This window comes from Trachinotus anak, unplaced genomic scaffold, assembly GCF_046630095.1.
Source record: "Trachinotus anak isolate AG129_WGS33_773 ecotype Australia unplaced genomic scaffold, CSIRO_AGI_Tana_v1 ptg000013l, whole genome shotgun sequence".
Lineage (NCBI taxonomy): Eukaryota > Metazoa > Chordata > Actinopteri > Carangiformes > Carangidae > Trachinotus > Trachinotus anak.
The window spans coordinates 26,858,703-26,875,184 of record NW_027273864.1 but is presented as its reverse complement, the minus strand read 5'-3'; the positions used below and the strand labels follow the sequence as shown (position 1 = coordinate 26,875,184).

The following is a 16,482-nucleotide window of genomic DNA, read 5'->3' as shown; positions in this document are numbered from 1 at the left end:
AGTGATTTTTTGTTATGTTTAATGGCAGTGACTTTGTGTCTCTCTCTGTCTGGGGGTCTTGTTCCTGTGTAACAGGAGTGGGAGTGGGGGGGCAGGCATTGCCTCATACTCTATCCATAGATGTCTGAAAGCTGTTTTACCTCTGACTGTGGTGTTGTGGAGACGATATTGACAGGTGACACTGAATCTCCTGAGACTCCTGTTAACCCTTTGTCTCAACTGTAGATCCAGTTCATTTAAGAGTGGGCGAGTGTTTTTAGTACAGCATGAAAAGAACATCACAAAGAAAACCACCCTGCATGTTGATGCTGCATCAGTCCGCTTGTTGACTGTAAACTGAAACAGTGTCACTATACACAGTACTGCACTGTCACCTGCCAGTCACAGCTCAGGGAGTCGAGGCCACAGCTTCAACTTAAACTAGAACAGAGAGAGGAAGGTGAAGTTTCCCAGCTGACCCTGAAGGCAGCAGCAGGAGGAGGTTTGAGTTTTTGACCTTCAGTGTGACTGTACTGATTTCACTGCTTGTGTTGGCTCACCTGCAGCCCACTCTCCTGGACTCACCTGTACAGGTACGACATTTCATCTCATTCTCTGACATTAATTAGTGAGAGAGACTGAACAAGCATCTGATGATGGTGAGTTCACTGTCAGCGTTTAAACCATTTTTCAACTGTTTGTGTCAGAGCTGATCTGTGTAGAATCACACAAACGTGTCAGGACTGTGTTTACTGGTGTCTCAGTCAGTTTGTTGCTGATCGTCATGAAATCACTTTCATCACTTTTCTCTAGGGCCAACTTCTCTGAAACAAACCCTGACCAGCCAGAGGGGAAAAGTAACTTAGTACATTTACTTCAGTTTGCAGTTTAAACATCTTTATTTGAATTTTTCTTTTTTCTCAATAATCTTTTTACTATAAACTTTCCATCAAATCTGACTTGTCCCATCATATTTTTATAGAGCAAATAAAAATCTTGTTTTTCTCTCTATACATTCACCTAAATTTATTTATATATATAAAAAGAATTGTCTGACATCAAAAAATTAAGATTAAAAGTAAAACTAAATAAGTAAGAGGTTAAATTATATCTTGTACACTATTACATTTTACAGTCCGACATGACCAAAGACTTCATTCATAATCAGCAAATTTTAGTGTATTTCTACTTGATATAATACTATAGTATACTATATAGTGATACTTTAATTTTACAATACTTTTGCTGCAGTACATATATCTGACAGTTGCAGGTTAGATTTACATTGTCCATTGAAATCATCAGAGTTAAATTTGAAATTGCTTAAAATTGTTTAATTTTACAATTCATTTGAAAGCTTTTATTTGGCTTTAGATTTCTGAAGTACTGTTTAGTATGAAATGTAAAAACTTGGCATAGAACCGAGACAGAAACAGTAGATTTGGTTCAGAACAGTACCTTTAGAAGATCCACACCTGAAGAAGCTTCAGAATAACTTTAGAAAATATTCCACACAGAATGAGGACTTTGATCTTTGTCTCCGTCATCAGAGATATGTTGTGTAAAGACCTTTTTATGTCCAGTATGAACATGAGACAGATTGTTAGATGAATACAGACTTTGAAACTTGTCCTTTAACAGTAGATTTAATGAGCTGCATTTTGTATTAACGTCTGTGTGATCTGGTGAATAATGAACATGCCGACAGGATGTTTATCAGACTAAATGTTAAGTAACTCTGGACTAATGCTTAAAAGACTCTATCCAAGTGCACTATGGGAAGTGTAGGTCACAACAATGACAAACTCTAGTGTGGCGGTTTCCATTGCAGTTTTGCGCAACACAGAAGTGATTTTTTAGAGAAGTTGAGAAAACACAGTTGAGTGATGTTACGCAAATAGTGCTGGGTTTTCTCCTCCCATTTCCCTCTCGGCTGCAACTGACTCCCTGAGACATGTTACGGCAAATGCCACAACTTGAATGCGAAAAAAGTGTTTCCATTTCATTGTGGCACCATTTTGTCAACACTTGTTTTGCATTAAGCAGGTTAATGGAAACATACGAGACGTGAAAGACACAGTGAAGACCTGCAATGGCTCCTTAACCTCATGGGGAAAAAAAGCATGAAGCCTTTTCAACTCCTAAAAAAACACTTGTTAACTTCTCTGTCTGTTTCTCTGTCTGTCCAGGTGTCTAGGTGAGCTTTGATTGGCGGGCCATGGACCAATCATTGTCCAGTGGGCGTGGTCATGTGAGCGTACTGAGTTGTTTCCCGCCCTCCGTGGGGAGAGACATTGCTGTTGCTGTCGTGAAGCCCCTGGGAGCCAGCCTGGGAAACCCTGACTACCACAGCATGCTGCATACAGACAGACAGGTGAGTGTGTGTCTGACCTGCATGGAAAGTTAAACACACACTCAGGTGTTGATCTGTAATCAGTGTTTGTTGAGTCTAAAAATCATTCACAGAGGTGTACATTCATGTTTAAGTCAGGGTGAACAAACTAACAGAAACCACAGTGTAACACAGTCCATCCTCCAGCCTTCATGAAGGAGGATCTATTACAGGCCCGCTTCACTTTGAGACACATGTTCCTAATAAACTGGACACACAGTTTGTGTGAACTGAAAATGACATGACAGAAGCTGTGATGGGTTAAGAAATCTGTGTTTGTGTCTCCAGGTGAAGTGGACGATGGAGGTGTTGTGTTACGGTTTGACCCTCCCATTGGACGGAGACACTGTCAAACTCTGTGTTGACATCTACACCGATTGGCTGATGGCCCTGGTTTCCCCCAAAGACTCCATCCCACCGCCAATCAGCAGAGAGCCCAACCAATACGTCCAGAAGATTCTCCGACACCTGTACAATCTGTTCCTGTCCAGGTAGACTGTCACACTTGAACCCATGACCTTAAATGACCTAGCCAACTGAAACTACCTGGTGACCTTGATTGACCCCATGGCCTTTAATGAATCTGTGACTTTTCCTTCGCCCAGAGAATTGGACAAGGTCCATCTGTACATTATTCTACAGAATGTTATACTGGTTCTCTAGAAGGTTCTAGTGGCAACTGAATAGACTGTATGGGTCCGTTATGTGTTTCTAATTGTCTCTCAGGAGGTTCTGATGGTGACTGAAGCAGTGCTACAGGTCCTTTAGGATGTTCAGGGACTTGGGTCCTTTGCGAGGTTCTATTGGGAGATTTTAGGGTTTCAATTGGAGATTAAAGGCCTATGTTAGATTTTGGAGCAACACGTTTGACAGCACTTTCCACTTGACAGCATCTAAATACTGAGTGAGAGGATATGTTTGTTTATCCCTCCAGTAGAGATCCAAACACTTGAAGAATCTATGAGAAATGACGCCGTTCTGGAGCCTCGAGGAGAAACAATTCATGTCTGGTTTAATTCCTCACTGTGATGGAAATGTGTGAGCTGGTCAACTCGTGATGAAAGAGATTTCACGAGACTCAGATAATGTTAAAAGCAGAGGTATTTAATGTTGCTTGATTGACCAAAGAGAAGAGAGAAAAGCAGTACAAGTTATCACTGTGTGACGCCACCTCAATTTTTGAGAAATCCTTCCTGTCGGTCACATTTAACCCAAGTGGAAACCTTGGGGACAGGAAAATGAAATTTAAACTTATGCATAACTGTTGAGGGAATTAGGCAAAGTCAGGCACCGCCAAGATGGCAACAGAGGAACAGCCCACGCTGAGCTCCAAAACCATTTTTCAGAAACCTATTTCAGCTTGTTCTGTTTCTGTTTCTCACGTCACAGGTCGACCTCAGGTCACCTGCTGTCCCATAATGCCTTTAGAAGTGAGCAGTGGGGAACTTTATCACTGCTCAATGTTTTGCCTCAACTACATTTGTTTGTCTAATTAAGTCTTGTCTGCCTCCTCTTCAGGTCAGACCAGGTGAGTCCGGTCTACCTGTCCCTCTCTCAGCAGGTGTTGTGTGCAGTTCAGTCATTGGCCAGACAGAGCACTGCGATGAGCAGAGACACCTGGGAGACTCTACTGCATTTCCTCCTCCGCATCAACCACGCAATACTGGCTCCACCCACTGCCGCAGGTGAGACAATGACCCCGCCCCTTTGTGTCCTCACTTGTCTCTTACCTGTCTGTCTCTCGGCAGGTGAAGTTTCTGACCTGTCTGTTTCTCACCTCTCTCTCTCACCTGTCTCTCTTTCACGTCTTTCTCTCTCACCTGTCTGTCTCTCAGCCGGTGGTGTGTCTGACCTGTCGATGGCAGTCCTCTTTGAGGTCTGGTTGCTGTCTTGCTCTCGGTGTTTCCCGTCTCACTCGCTGTGGCAGATGTGCAGACAGATGTTGAGCTGCTGGCGACATCAGCCTGTGGTGGTGGATCAGTGGAACCGAGTCGTCGCAGCTTTAACCTCCAGGTTTGAATCAGTTTGTAGGTCTGGCCATCATCTCTACTTTGTTGTTGTTGTGTTGCGATGCTGCTGGGGTGTTGTGTTATTGTTATGTTGTTAATTTTGTTATGTTATTGTTGTGTTGTGGTGTTGTTATTGTGCTGTTGTCATGCTGCATTGGCTTGTTGTGGTATTGTCGTTGCATTGTTGTTGTGTTGCATCGTTGTTGTGTTGCATCGTTGTTGTTGCGCTGTTGTTGTTGTGTTGTTGTTGTGTTGTGTGTTCAGGCTGTTGCTGCTGACCTTCGGTCCGTCCTTCCCTGAGTTTAAAGTCCCAGATGAGGACGCGGCTCTGATCCCTGCAGACCTGGACGATGACAGAGTCCCTCAGACCTGGTTCAGGTTCCTGCACATGTTCAGGTAACACGTCCCTGAAACATCTTTTTAATATCTGTGAAACATGGTTGAGTCTTTCTAACTTCAGTCTGCACATGTGAGGTGTCTCTTGCTCGTACTCACTCTTTGCCTCCTCTCAGTCACCCGGTCGTTGTTGGTTCAACTGCCTCCTCTCAGGAGGAGGTGTTAAGAGGAGAAGACAGTCAGCTGCCAAAAATCTTCTTCAGAGCCATGAGAGGAGTCAGCACACTGGTTGACGCCTTCCTGGGTATTCTTATCTCATCTGACTCCTACCCTTCCCTGACCAGACCTCTACCTAACCTCTGACCCCTATATCCCGACATTAAAGGACCATTGTGGTGTTTCTGCATTTTGATCCCATTTACGACAAATCACACAGTCTGACATTCCTGCTTATAAAATCCCATTTCATATTTCTTTTGTTGTTGTTTAGACCTATATGTGAACAAAACACTGAGTAGTTGGTGTGAATATTAAATGTTCACTTTATTTCTACAGGTGTGACAGTGGTCAACAAAGAACCAACAGAGCTGCTGCTGCCAAACACCGGTATATAAACATATTACCTATATATACTGGTATACACACATTACCTACACACTGCTATAAACACACATTACCTACACCTATATGTTGTCCATATACAGTGGTGTCCACTTTTACCTGTGTACCTATATGCTTTAGTTGATGTGTTTCTCCAGGGCTGACGTCAAGGATCCACTTCAGAGACCGGCTGCCATCTCTTGGTAAACCAGATTAACCCAAACTGATCATGTCAATCTGATCAATAAGCTAATCAAAGCACAGCCTCTGGGGTTCCTCTGACAGCAGAACCAGAATCAGAGCCTGGTCTGGTCTCTGTTGGAAATGATAGATTAAAGTAAATTTTTTTGACCACATTAATTAAAATCAAACTTTAAGTCTTACCTGTAATGTTTCGTTTTCAGTTTGAGGATGTTTGTTTTTCACCTTGTCCCCTCCCAGGTGTTGCTGTGACCAGGAGCCCCTTCAAAGACCTCCTCCCCTCCTATGGTAAGCCCTGCCCCCAGCCCTGATTTGATTGGTGGATTTGATCTGTAGTATTAGGACAGGGCGGTACATCCATTGTGTGGTCTCCTCAGGGTTCTCCCGGCCTCGTTCTGGCAGTGCCCCGCCCACCCCAGTCAACATACTGAGCTTGCCCAGTGCCCCTCTCTCCACCACGTCCCCCCCTCTGCATAGGCGACTAAAACCTGTGCAGGTTTCCAAGGTACGACATCTTTATCTCTCCAGGTACATGTCTCTTTACCTCCCCAGGTATGCAGTGTGAAGACAGGGTTCACTACTGAGCTTTGGCTGGTGGACAGCCCCCCTGACATTTACCTGTAAGAGACCCTGATAAACTTGGTAATCCGTTTCCCCTCAATGATGGTGAGCTGTCCAGGCCCAGAGGCAGGAAAGCCCCAAATCATTGTGTTCCCTCCTCTGTACTTTACCTTTGGGATGATGTTTTCATGTTGGTATGCACTGCCCTTTTTACACCACACATAGTGCTGCTTATTCTCCCCAAACAATTCAACCTTATTTTCATCAGTACATTAAACATTTTCCCAGTTGTGTTTGTTGTGTTGTGTCAAGCTGCTCTTTGGATGACCATGGCCACTGGACAATGATTGGTCCATGGCCTGCCAATCAAAGCTCACCTAGACACCTGGACAGACAGAGAAACAGACAGATCAGTGATGTTTTCTTTGGAGAGCAGCAGCTTCCATCATGGTGTCCTGCCACGGATGCCATGAACGAAGCTGCTGCCCCATGATCTGTGTATAGTAGTCACATGAAGCCTTTAGCTGTTACTCTGAGGGTCTTTGTTACGTTGCTGATCATACTGATCATTTTCCTCTGACATCCTCCAAAATGAACTTGATGTTGCCGTCCACTGCATTATTGTGTTTTGTGAAGACTTCCACTTCCTGTTTGATTTTGACCCAGATGTGATCCACACACCTAAACCAGTGGTTTAGTGGTTTATGTGCCACCATCACCATCTTGCGGCTGATAAAGGAAGATGTACAGTGGTGATAAACACAGCTAATAAGTACTTTATTCATGGTTCTCATGATGGTGCTTGTAATGCTCCTGGCCAGATGGGAATACCCAAAGTTAACTGAGCCAGTTTACAACCTGCTTCGTAGCACAGGACATCTAGGACGGCCGGTGGCTCAGCGAAACCAGATAATGAGAGGATATCCTGGGTATGTTGAACTTGTGTTGTAGTTCAGGCCTCAGGTTTGATAACTCCTGACTCCAGTTGGCTTTGGTTGATGCTATTAGCTGAGGGCTTCATCTACTTTCAGCAGCCTACACTGTGAATGTTTGAATGATGTTTTCAACATGGACACACACACACAACAGGATGATTTATGTTATAGTTCGAGTAGATTGTGTGTTTTTTCTTGTCTTGGTATGTTAAAAACCCTTTTCTGACTTAAAGGCCTCCCCCTTCTCTCCTCTCAGATGCCTTCCTCTCCCCCTCACTGGAAGTCCTCCTCCCATCCTCCCTCCTCCCCTCCTCCTCTGTGCTCCAGCCCCCGACCCTCCCCTTCCCCCCTCAGGTGTAACGTGGACTCCCTCCTGCACCTGTTCGGGTGCTGGTTGTTTGATGCTGCTCTGATAAACAGAGACTCTGGTCTGTCTGGTCAGTACTCTGTCTGTATGACTACAGTACTACTACAGTAGTACTACAATGCTACACATACTACATGCAGAGCTACATGTGAAACTGCTGCAGTTTACCACATGATAAACTGTGTCTCCTTCAGCTGGTCACTGTGATGTCACTGTGATGTCAGAAAGGTGGGCAGCAGGTCAAGCTGAGGCCTGTGGGACGCTCTGCAGGATCATCACCTGTAAGAAGACAGCAGAGGACATCCTCCCTGTCTACCTGTCCAGGTATATGTTTGTCTACCTGTCCAGGTCTCTGTGTAGTACCTGAGAACTGTGTTATGATCAAGGTCCTCTTCCTGTCCCCTCTCAGGTTCTACATGGTTCTCCTGCAGGGTCTCCAGGTGAGTGAGAGGGCGTGTCCTCCTGTCCTGGCCTCCATCCTGTTAAACTCCACCTGTCTGTTCTGCTGTGACCTGAGAGGAGTCAACCTGCTGCTCCTCTCCTTCATCTCAGCTCTGGAGACCGTGCTGCTCGACAGGTACAAGTACTGCAAATACTACGACACTAGTACTACTACCACAAACATTACTACTCTGACCACACTACTTACACTGCATACGTGTGTTTCTGCTCCCTGTTCCTCACAGTCTGATCTGTTCTCATGAAGCTCAGTGAGTCTTTGCTGCGTCAGGTTACTGTGGACAGGTGACTGTAGGTGTGTTCAACTTACTGCAGCAATGCACAGCGCTAACTTAATGTGATGCATGTCGGACTGAACACACTGCAGGCTGGTTAGAAATTCTGCTCGCTGGAGCTGCAGAACGTCACCACGTCACATGACATTAAAACCTCGCAGGAGCAAGGCGTCTGCAGGTTTCTGAGTCAGGCACTGCAGCTACTCTCCTCCAGCTGCATGACCGGGAATCACCTAGGTGACGGCAGAACTTTGTTCTGATTGGCTGAAGGCTTCACCGACATGCATGACATGTTCTACACTTTTATTCTAAGCACTTCAGATCCGTTATCTCCTGTGGTTCTTTCTCCCAAAGGTGATGGAGTTTATTTGACCTCCTCCTTCTGGCACCTCATTATTTACATCTGGGCACCAACACTTTTATTTCCAGCCAGAAAACTATAAAGACAGTTTAGTTCAGGAGTTTGTCATTGTAAAAGATATCATTTTAATATAGATTTTAAATAAAAAAACACAGCTGAAGACGCCATGAGATCAGCCAGTGTTGGGAGCTCACTGACGCTACAGGAAGTAGAATGTGTTTGATTTGATGTCAGTCTTTTTATTTTCCACCCCTGCAGTTACTGGATGATCTCATTGACCATCAAGTCAGTCAAAGTCAAAAATGAACAGAGCCTCTGGTCAGGTGACTGTGTTTAGTTTATACATATCTGAACAATGTCAAAGATAAAAGAGTAAAGTCCAGGTCTTGTTTCCACTGTGGTCTCTGATGATTCCAGTTCACACCAAACTAATGTGTCATCCATACAATAAACACAGTGTGTGTCACCAGTGATAAACTCGCTTCAGTCAGAACAACCAGACGCACACACAAATTTACATTAGAACCACACACATTAGCTGAGATCAGGAACTTTCACTTCCAGGTTTCCCTTCAGCCACAATTTCACTTCCTCTCTCAAACTGAGATTATATGTGTTTCAATGTGAGGTGGTTTCCTGCTGCACAGACACAGACTACAAACAGTCAGCATCCCGGCTCCAGGCTGACGGACTGTGAAACTGGTCTTTATGATCCTCTGGGACTCTGATGTTACAGATAGTATGACCCACACTGATGTGTAGTTGTATCTCTGGCCTTCACAAGTAACCACCCACCTGAGCTGTGGGAGCTGCTCTTTGTGACCCAGCACAATGTGAACTACCTTGTTCTGAGAGATCTGAGTCAGAACAAGAGAACTGCTCAGCAAACCTCCTCTCTCCACACAGACTACTGTCAGAAAAAATTGTTCTCACCCTTATGTGAAAAGGCATTATAAGTAGATCTGAAACCAGTCTGGACTGAACCACAGAGGCCTTGAGTTTATGATAAGATCATCAGAAAATATTGTACAGTCAGAGGTCAATGTGCAATCACACCTGGCGCCTGTCCTTGTGGTTGGTTGGTCCACGGCGCCCCATGTTGATCCTTCAGGCTAAGTTGGACCCAGGTCCCTGTGGGTACAAACCTGTTTCAGCAAGTTCCCCTCCCCGGTCAGTCCAGATCCTCCGGTCTGCAGCAGGACTAGACTCTCATGTCTGAAACATGCAGCAGTAATGTGTTCATCAATCATGAAGCACAGTCATCCAATCACTGAACTTACACCTGCAGCACTCTCTCTCTCCCTGTGTGTCTATGTCTCTCGCCCAGAGATCTGTTGAGGTTTAAGAGTTTTGTGAATCTGGTGGATTTGAGACGAGCCTCCGTCCTCATCCTGCTGTCCCTGCTGCCCCTCCCTCTGCAGTTTGGGTCTGTCCAGTCCGAGGTAACCTCCCATCCACCTGGTTGAACACCTACACACACCTGTGCAGACATGACCTGGACCTCACAAATAAACTAAAAACATCCAGTAATATTCACAGTGACAGTTACGTTCACCTGTGTGTGTTCTCAGGTGTTACTGGACAGGCAGCTCAGTGGTAATGATGTCACAGCAGGTAGCTTCCTGTCTCTGAAGCCCCGCCTCATCAGTATTCTGATTGGAGCTCTGCAGACGGAGAGCAACGCCTCCAACACACAGGTGATCCTGGGTCAGTCACAGATCCTGGTTCTCTTATTAGTTGGAAACAGTAGAACATTAACCACAGATCTGACTGTTTAAATGGTTTCTGTTGAACTGATGCAGCCGCCATGTTGAACCTGGTTCAGGATTTGGCTGTGGTACAAGCTGTAGGACAAACTCAGCAGGTAGGTCTACTGACATCCACTACTGACATCTATTACTGACCTCTACTAAAGAATGACAAATTCCTTAGTTCTGGTTCTTGTCATTGTTCTAATGTTTCATGGGGAACTGTGGAACAGTGCTGACTTGAGGATGTTTGCATGTATCAGACTCCAGGGGGAGCCAAATGGACTTTACTATCTCATTCTGGGTTTTCCAGGAAACTCAGTCCCAGCACGGTGGAACCGGTAGACACAGATGGACTGGGGGAATCGGTGGAACTGGTGGAACCTGTGGAAATAGACGAACCAGAGGAACCAGTGGTAAATTATCATCATTTGGGTTTTAATTAATTGTTTAAGTGACTTTTAATGATCTCTAATATTCACCCAGTATCTCATGGAAATCTGACGGTGACCATGTTTTTTTTAATGTCTATGTGTGTGTGTGTGTGTGTGCATGCATTGCCATGGTAACCAGCTGTCCAATCAGATGCAACAGGGGTTCTGTGGGTTCAGTTTGTGCGTCTGCTAACACAGCGTCTGACGTCTCAATGGAGGAACGAATCAGCTGTTTGTCTGTCTGCACTGGAAGTACTGGGAGGACTGGCCAAGGTGGACACACACACACACACACACACACACACACACACACCACACTCACACCTGGACCTCTGTATCTGTAACACCGTGGTGTGGTCCGGCAGGTGGAGGTGAGGGTGGAGGAGGCAGAGAGGAGGCGAGTGGTCAGTTCTGTCTGTACTTACATCGTGTTTCAGTGCAGTCGTCCTCCTCCTCTTCACTCCAGAGATCTTCACTCCATCATCGTCGCTGCTTTCCACTGTCTAAACGTCTGGTTAACCCAGCATCCCGCCATGTTAGACCACCAGGTAACTGACCCACACACGTAACTAAACAACAGGTAACTGACCAACCCTGACACACAGACAGGTATGGCTAACCCACAGAGTGTGAAAGTGAGTGGGAAAGCAGCATGGCCCTGGCTCCACTGTGGACCCCACTGTATGTGTGTACACATATACATATTATATAGTATGTATATATGTATATATACATATAATGTACTATGTGTGTGTTATACATTTAGTTGTGTGTGTTTCAGGAGTGTTTATTGGAGATCCTGGAGATTGTGGAACTGGGAATTTCAGGCAGCAAGTCCAGACAGGAACAGGAAGTGAAGTGTAAAGAAGAGAAAGGACTGAACCCAGCATCTCTGAGGGTGAAGGAGGCAGCGGAGGCAACACTGAGCTGGTGAGCAAAACAAACACACCCTAATATTAATAATTATACAGTGAAACATGCCCTCCTGCTTTTAATAAAGTGCTGCTCTGATTTTAAAAACAGCAGCTGTTTCTTTTCTTGAAATGAAAGACTGACTCTTTCCGCCTTAATGACTTCAGTAATCAGACTGGAGTTCTCTCTCTTTCTAAACCAGGACCGCGATCTTTCCTTGGACCAGACTGAGACCAGTTTGAGAGGGTCTAACACGAACCTGGTCTTTGTTCATATCTCAGTGTCATGCAGGCTTCGGGGGGATTCCCGTTTGTTGGAGGTTTGCTGAATGAGGATGCTCTGATTGGCTCCTCTAGTTTGAGTGACAGCAGTGTGAAGAAGTTCAGATATTTTGTGGTGGACAGCTCGGTGATTCTGGCCATGCTGGAGCAACCACCAGGACCTGAACAGGGTTAGTCCTGACTCACTGATCCAGACCCACATAGAGACAAAAACACTGATCCTGATACAGCAGCAACACGAATATGAGCCAACACACACTCTACTGCCCCACACATATTCATGTACCTGACAGATACTCCAGTTCCTGACTAAAATAATTATGTGTTTGAATTGGTAGTGATCCATTTTCAGTGAAATGACTAATCGACACTCAGACCATGTTTTTAATGTAAATATTGGTGTGTGCAGCATCATGTCCATTGCTCACAGTGCTGATCAGAGGACCGTCAGGGCGTCACAGCTGGACTCTACAGCTGCACCTGGAGCCCAGAGAGGGAAGAACACCTACACAGGTAACCACTTACATCACTGACAAATATAACAAACACACCATAGTAACAATAACAGGCTTCAGATCCGTGTGTTATCCTGATTGTCTGTTGATTTATTGCAGGAGACTCTAATCCCAGAACACTCTGGTGTAGCCCAGACGGATTCTGGGATAAAAAGTGGTGTCAAACATCAGCTGTTTCCTGAAAACACTGACAGACTTTCTTCAGTTAAAGCAGATCTGAGCGTTCCAGCCCTGAACAAGAAAGTTTCTGAGAAGGTAGGAACCTCAACCAGGTCAAGATCCAGTCCAGCCCAGAACCAGAACCTGCTAAATGTCTGGTCAGTTAAAATTGATGATTTTAGTTCTTTACCTGACCATATCACCTGTGGTGTTTGTTAGGGAACCAGTGTTACGCCATCTTTCTCCAGCTCTATTAAAGTCATGCAGATGTTCTTTACCTGGTCTCCAGGTGATTTGATAACTTATGATGAATCAGCACCTGTCAGGTGTCAGTCAGGTGTAAACTCCTCCTCTCTCAGGTGCAGCAGCAGTTGGAGCGTCTGCGAGCAGTGTTGAAGAGACAGCACCAGGCTGAGGATCGACTGCAGGTGAGAGGTCATCCGGTTGTCATGACGACCTGCAAACCACCACCTCCAGTCACCAACTTTCAGACAGCAAGACTCTTCCTGTCCCACCTAGGCCTGCTGACACCTGAGACCGTGAAGGTACAGAAGACATGAAGACAGGAGAGATCAATTCAGTGATTTATTGAATTATTTACACCTGCATGTCTGCCTCACCTGTCTCCCTCTCACCTGTCTGTAGGATCCAGGTACCAGTGGTGTCCCAGCTCACCTGGTGTCTCTGGATTCGTCTCTTCCAGGATTCTCAGAGGATCTGAGATGTTTGGATCAGATGCCGTCCAGAAACTGTGACTCTGCCTTTGTCTTCTACATGAGAGCAGGACAGAGGACAGCTGCTGAGGTCATACACACCTCTCTGTCTCATTTACCTGCCAGCTGCTGAGGCTGTACTCACCTGTCTGTCTCTAACCTGTCTGTCTCTGTGTAGATCTTAAGGAACGTTGAGTCCAGGTGCAGCATCCCATCTCACTTCCTGGACTTCCTGTCTTCTCTTGGCTGGCCGGCAGAGGTGGGGCCACGACAGTGGAACAGCACCGGCTCCAGCAGTCCAGGTGAGCACTCTGATTGGTCCGCATGATGCTCGTTAATGGCACACTGTCAGGTGACAGAGGTCATCAGAGGTCACTTTGTTACTGACTGGTTGTTTTCTGTCTCCCAGAATTCTGTGCTGTGCTGGGTGACAGTGGAGGGGGCGTGTTTAACGGAGAGAAATTCGTCCTGATGTTCTCCGATGCTCTTACGGAGCTCAGCTTCATCGTCCCATCATCATCATCATCATTCCACAGTCAGTGTCCGATGATGTCAGCACTGAACGATCATGTCATCACACAGTCCCTGTATGATGATGTCAGCACTGATGATGTTAATTGTGATGTCACAGTCAGGAAATTTCTCTGTTGTTTAACATCAGTTAGGTCAGAGGTCAGTTCCTGCATGGAAGAGAAGAGGAGCTGTTATAAAAGCATTTTTTTCTTTTATTTAATCAACTTTTTTTTTTGTTCAAGCAGTTGATTGGTTAAAGAGTACACAAGAGGCGGAGTCTCCAACCGAGTCATCATACCACATGCAGAGTCACTCTGAGCTTGGCCAAGACTCCACCCCCCAACACACAGTATGGACCTTCAAAATAAAAGCTTTTTCAGTTTGTTATCACTGACCTGTCTGTCTCTCTCTCTGACCTCTCTCTGTCTCTCTCTCACCTGTCCTTCTCTCTCTCACCTGTCTGTCCAGAGTTCTCCAGTTGAAAACAGGAAATCTTTTCCTTTTGTGTCGTCGTTTGTCGGCTCTGAATCTAAACTGCTGATAGTTTGGGTCGAGCGGTTTGAGGATATAGGTAAATAACTTTATTACTAACTAACTGTAACTTACCGTGTATTAGCAGAGACTGGGACCTCCATCTGATTGGTGACTTTGTGTTTCAGAGAGTTTCCCTCTGTCCGATCTCCTGTCAGAGACGAAGACAGGAACAGCGACAGGGTAAAACACAGAAACAGTCCACCCTCTACCAAACAGGTTCAGTCTTATTCTTTAATAAATTGATGACATCTGTAAACCGATCTGTCTGACAGTGTGGCAGATCTCCAGCTGATCTTCATCCATCCTCTTAATACTGGACTCTACCGGATCCGTTTCCATGAAAACACCACCAGCAAGTTCAGTTTAGTTGTTCCATTGGTCAACGGGAGTGTGGTCAGCAAGAGGTCACTGGGTAGGTCTGTTACCTGTCTGTCTGTCTTGAACCTGTCTGTCTGTCACATACATATAAATCAACGTGACCTGATTATCCACTGTGTGGAGCAGTAATATTATAAATGCTTAATCAGGGAGAGAAGCAGACTTGTTTAAACAGGAGCTTATCCAGTTTAGCTCTTTAATGTCATACTCCCCCCAACCTACAATACAACCTGATACACTCAGGTGTTGTGTTTACATCACTGCTGATCGGAGCCGATCTGGATCTGGAGCAAAGGATTGTTTAAAAAATAAAAAAATGTCATTGCCCCTCGGTCTGTCCCCCCCCCCCACATTTCCTGTCTCTCTTCACTGCCCCCCCCCCAATTAAAAATAAAAATAAAAATAAAAAGTCAGCTTTTGTTAACAAATTTCAAATCAAATCAAATCAAATTCATCAAATTTCTAATTTAATTTAACATTAATGAACAAGACCTTCTGTCTGTCTCCAGGTTTCCTGGTCAGAGAGATGGTGATCAACTGCTGCCATCGGCGACGGTTGGAGAGTGACTCCGCCCCTCCACCTCATGTCAGAAGGAAGCACATGATCAATGACATCATCCTTCGCTACCGCAAGCGCTGCTCAGAGCCTGCCTTCTATTCTGCCCTGTTCCATGACCTTTGACTCCCCCAACCTCTTTGATCCCCCCCTAAACAAACAGCCTTGTTGCTGTAGCTGTAGAGTTACTGTAGCATCCAGTTTTCCCTGAAGAATGAATCTGCTCAGAAGGCGTATTACTGTATAACCTCTTGTACCATCACCACGGGCTCGCAGCAGGAAACCACATTTGGTGGTAGAGAAAAAATACAAACAGCCCTTTCACAGGTGTTTAAAGGTCCCATCCAGTCTAAAGGTAGATGTCCATGTGTTTTTCTGATTATAAAGCAGGTCGAGGTTCTGTATTAATACTGTGAAAGTATCAAAGCCTCAGTCCACAGAGAAATGCACACAGCCTGTATTCAGAAACTGAGCCTTAAAACCAGCCGTCAGGACTTCTGGAACTTTGTGATGTCACAACAAAACAGTCACCACTCTCAGTCATGCTCCAAGCCCCGCCCACCTGGACCCACCATCCAACCTTGTAGGATTTGGTTTCTCTGAGTGTTTACCTGAAATCTGCTGTATTTTTATTTAATCACTCAGAAAACAATCAGCCAATCAGAAGAGAGGCTCAGATCCTCCCCTCTGATTGGCTCACCCACCAGTTGTTACGAGGGCTCCAGAGAGAGGCCTGAGAGAGGAGATGTCAAAGTACATTGAGATGGTTTTTCATACTTAAAATGACAAATATATCTTCTTATGGAGATCAACACTTCAAATAAAACACAGGAAAAGTGTAAAACATGGGACCTTTAAGTTTAAATCAACCAATCAGAGTCGCTCTCAGGTTAAAAACTTGTATCTTCAAACTTGCAAATAGGATCTGGGGGTTTTCTGATGACGGGTGTTACTGAGTGATGATGTCACCTGAGTGATGATGTCACCTGTATGTCTAATAAATAGTGTGTGTTTGAACCCCTGTGGTCTCTGTGTGTCTTATAAAAAAAACCTCACATTAAACATCTACCAGCTGATTGGTCCTCTGGTGAGTGATGTCATCCCATGTTACTGAACTCCACAAACAAAATATTACCTTCTCCTCTCCTCCTCCACCTCACTATCCATCACCTCCTCCTTTCCCTCTTCTCTCCTCCTCCTCCTCCTCCTCCTCGTCTTCGCTTTCTCCTCCCGGGCTTTTACACCTCCTCCTTTATTTCTCTTC

The 16,482-nt window shown here is 45.2% G+C and overlaps 1 protein-coding gene and 1 long non-coding RNA gene across 4 annotated transcripts; one reads left to right on the top strand and one right to left on the bottom strand.

Annotated features, from left to right (window-relative positions):
* The first annotated feature begins 49 nt into the window (after positions 1 to 49).
* LOC139630132 (ral GTPase-activating protein subunit beta-like) lies at positions 50 to 15,376 on the top strand. 3 transcript variants are annotated; one of them, XM_071493271.1, is made up of 33 exons: positions 50 to 572; positions 2,169 to 2,353; positions 2,660 to 2,862; positions 3,890 to 4,056; positions 4,207 to 4,384; positions 4,645 to 4,776; positions 4,893 to 5,020; positions 5,272 to 5,322; positions 5,475 to 5,519; positions 5,758 to 5,805; positions 5,895 to 6,022; positions 7,270 to 7,450; positions 7,575 to 7,704; positions 7,790 to 7,957; positions 9,803 to 9,917; positions 10,047 to 10,182; positions 10,278 to 10,339; positions 10,537 to 10,639; positions 10,797 to 10,930; positions 11,023 to 11,205; positions 11,439 to 11,587; positions 11,851 to 12,020; positions 12,260 to 12,363; positions 12,465 to 12,620; positions 12,884 to 13,069; positions 13,170 to 13,328; positions 13,416 to 13,539; positions 13,647 to 13,772; positions 13,996 to 14,099; positions 14,219 to 14,321; positions 14,410 to 14,464; positions 14,557 to 14,696; positions 15,172 to 15,376. In XM_071493271.1, the coding sequence occupies exons 2-33, from the start codon at positions 2,198 to 2,200 to the stop codon at positions 15,342 to 15,344; spliced, it is 4,197 nt and encodes a 1,398-aa protein (XP_071349372.1). In that variant the 5' UTR covers positions 50 to 572; positions 2,169 to 2,197; the 3' UTR covers positions 15,345 to 15,376. The 3 variants fall into 3 exon arrangements, with proteins under 3 accessions (XP_071349372.1, XP_071349370.1, XP_071349371.1); XM_071493269.1 differs by having other exon boundaries at positions 13,993 to 14,099; XM_071493270.1 differs by having other exon boundaries at positions 50 to 638; positions 13,993 to 14,099.
* On the bottom strand, positions 12,217 to 15,261 carry LOC139630137 (uncharacterized). Its single transcript, XR_011693124.1, has 5 exons — positions 15,155 to 15,261; positions 14,357 to 14,432; positions 13,383 to 13,917; positions 13,160 to 13,294; positions 12,217 to 13,055 (listed from the first exon to the last, which is right to left on the bottom strand). It is a non-coding gene; the product is annotated as an uncharacterized lncRNA (long non-coding RNA).
* Positions 15,377 to 16,482: the final 1,106 nt, after the last annotated feature.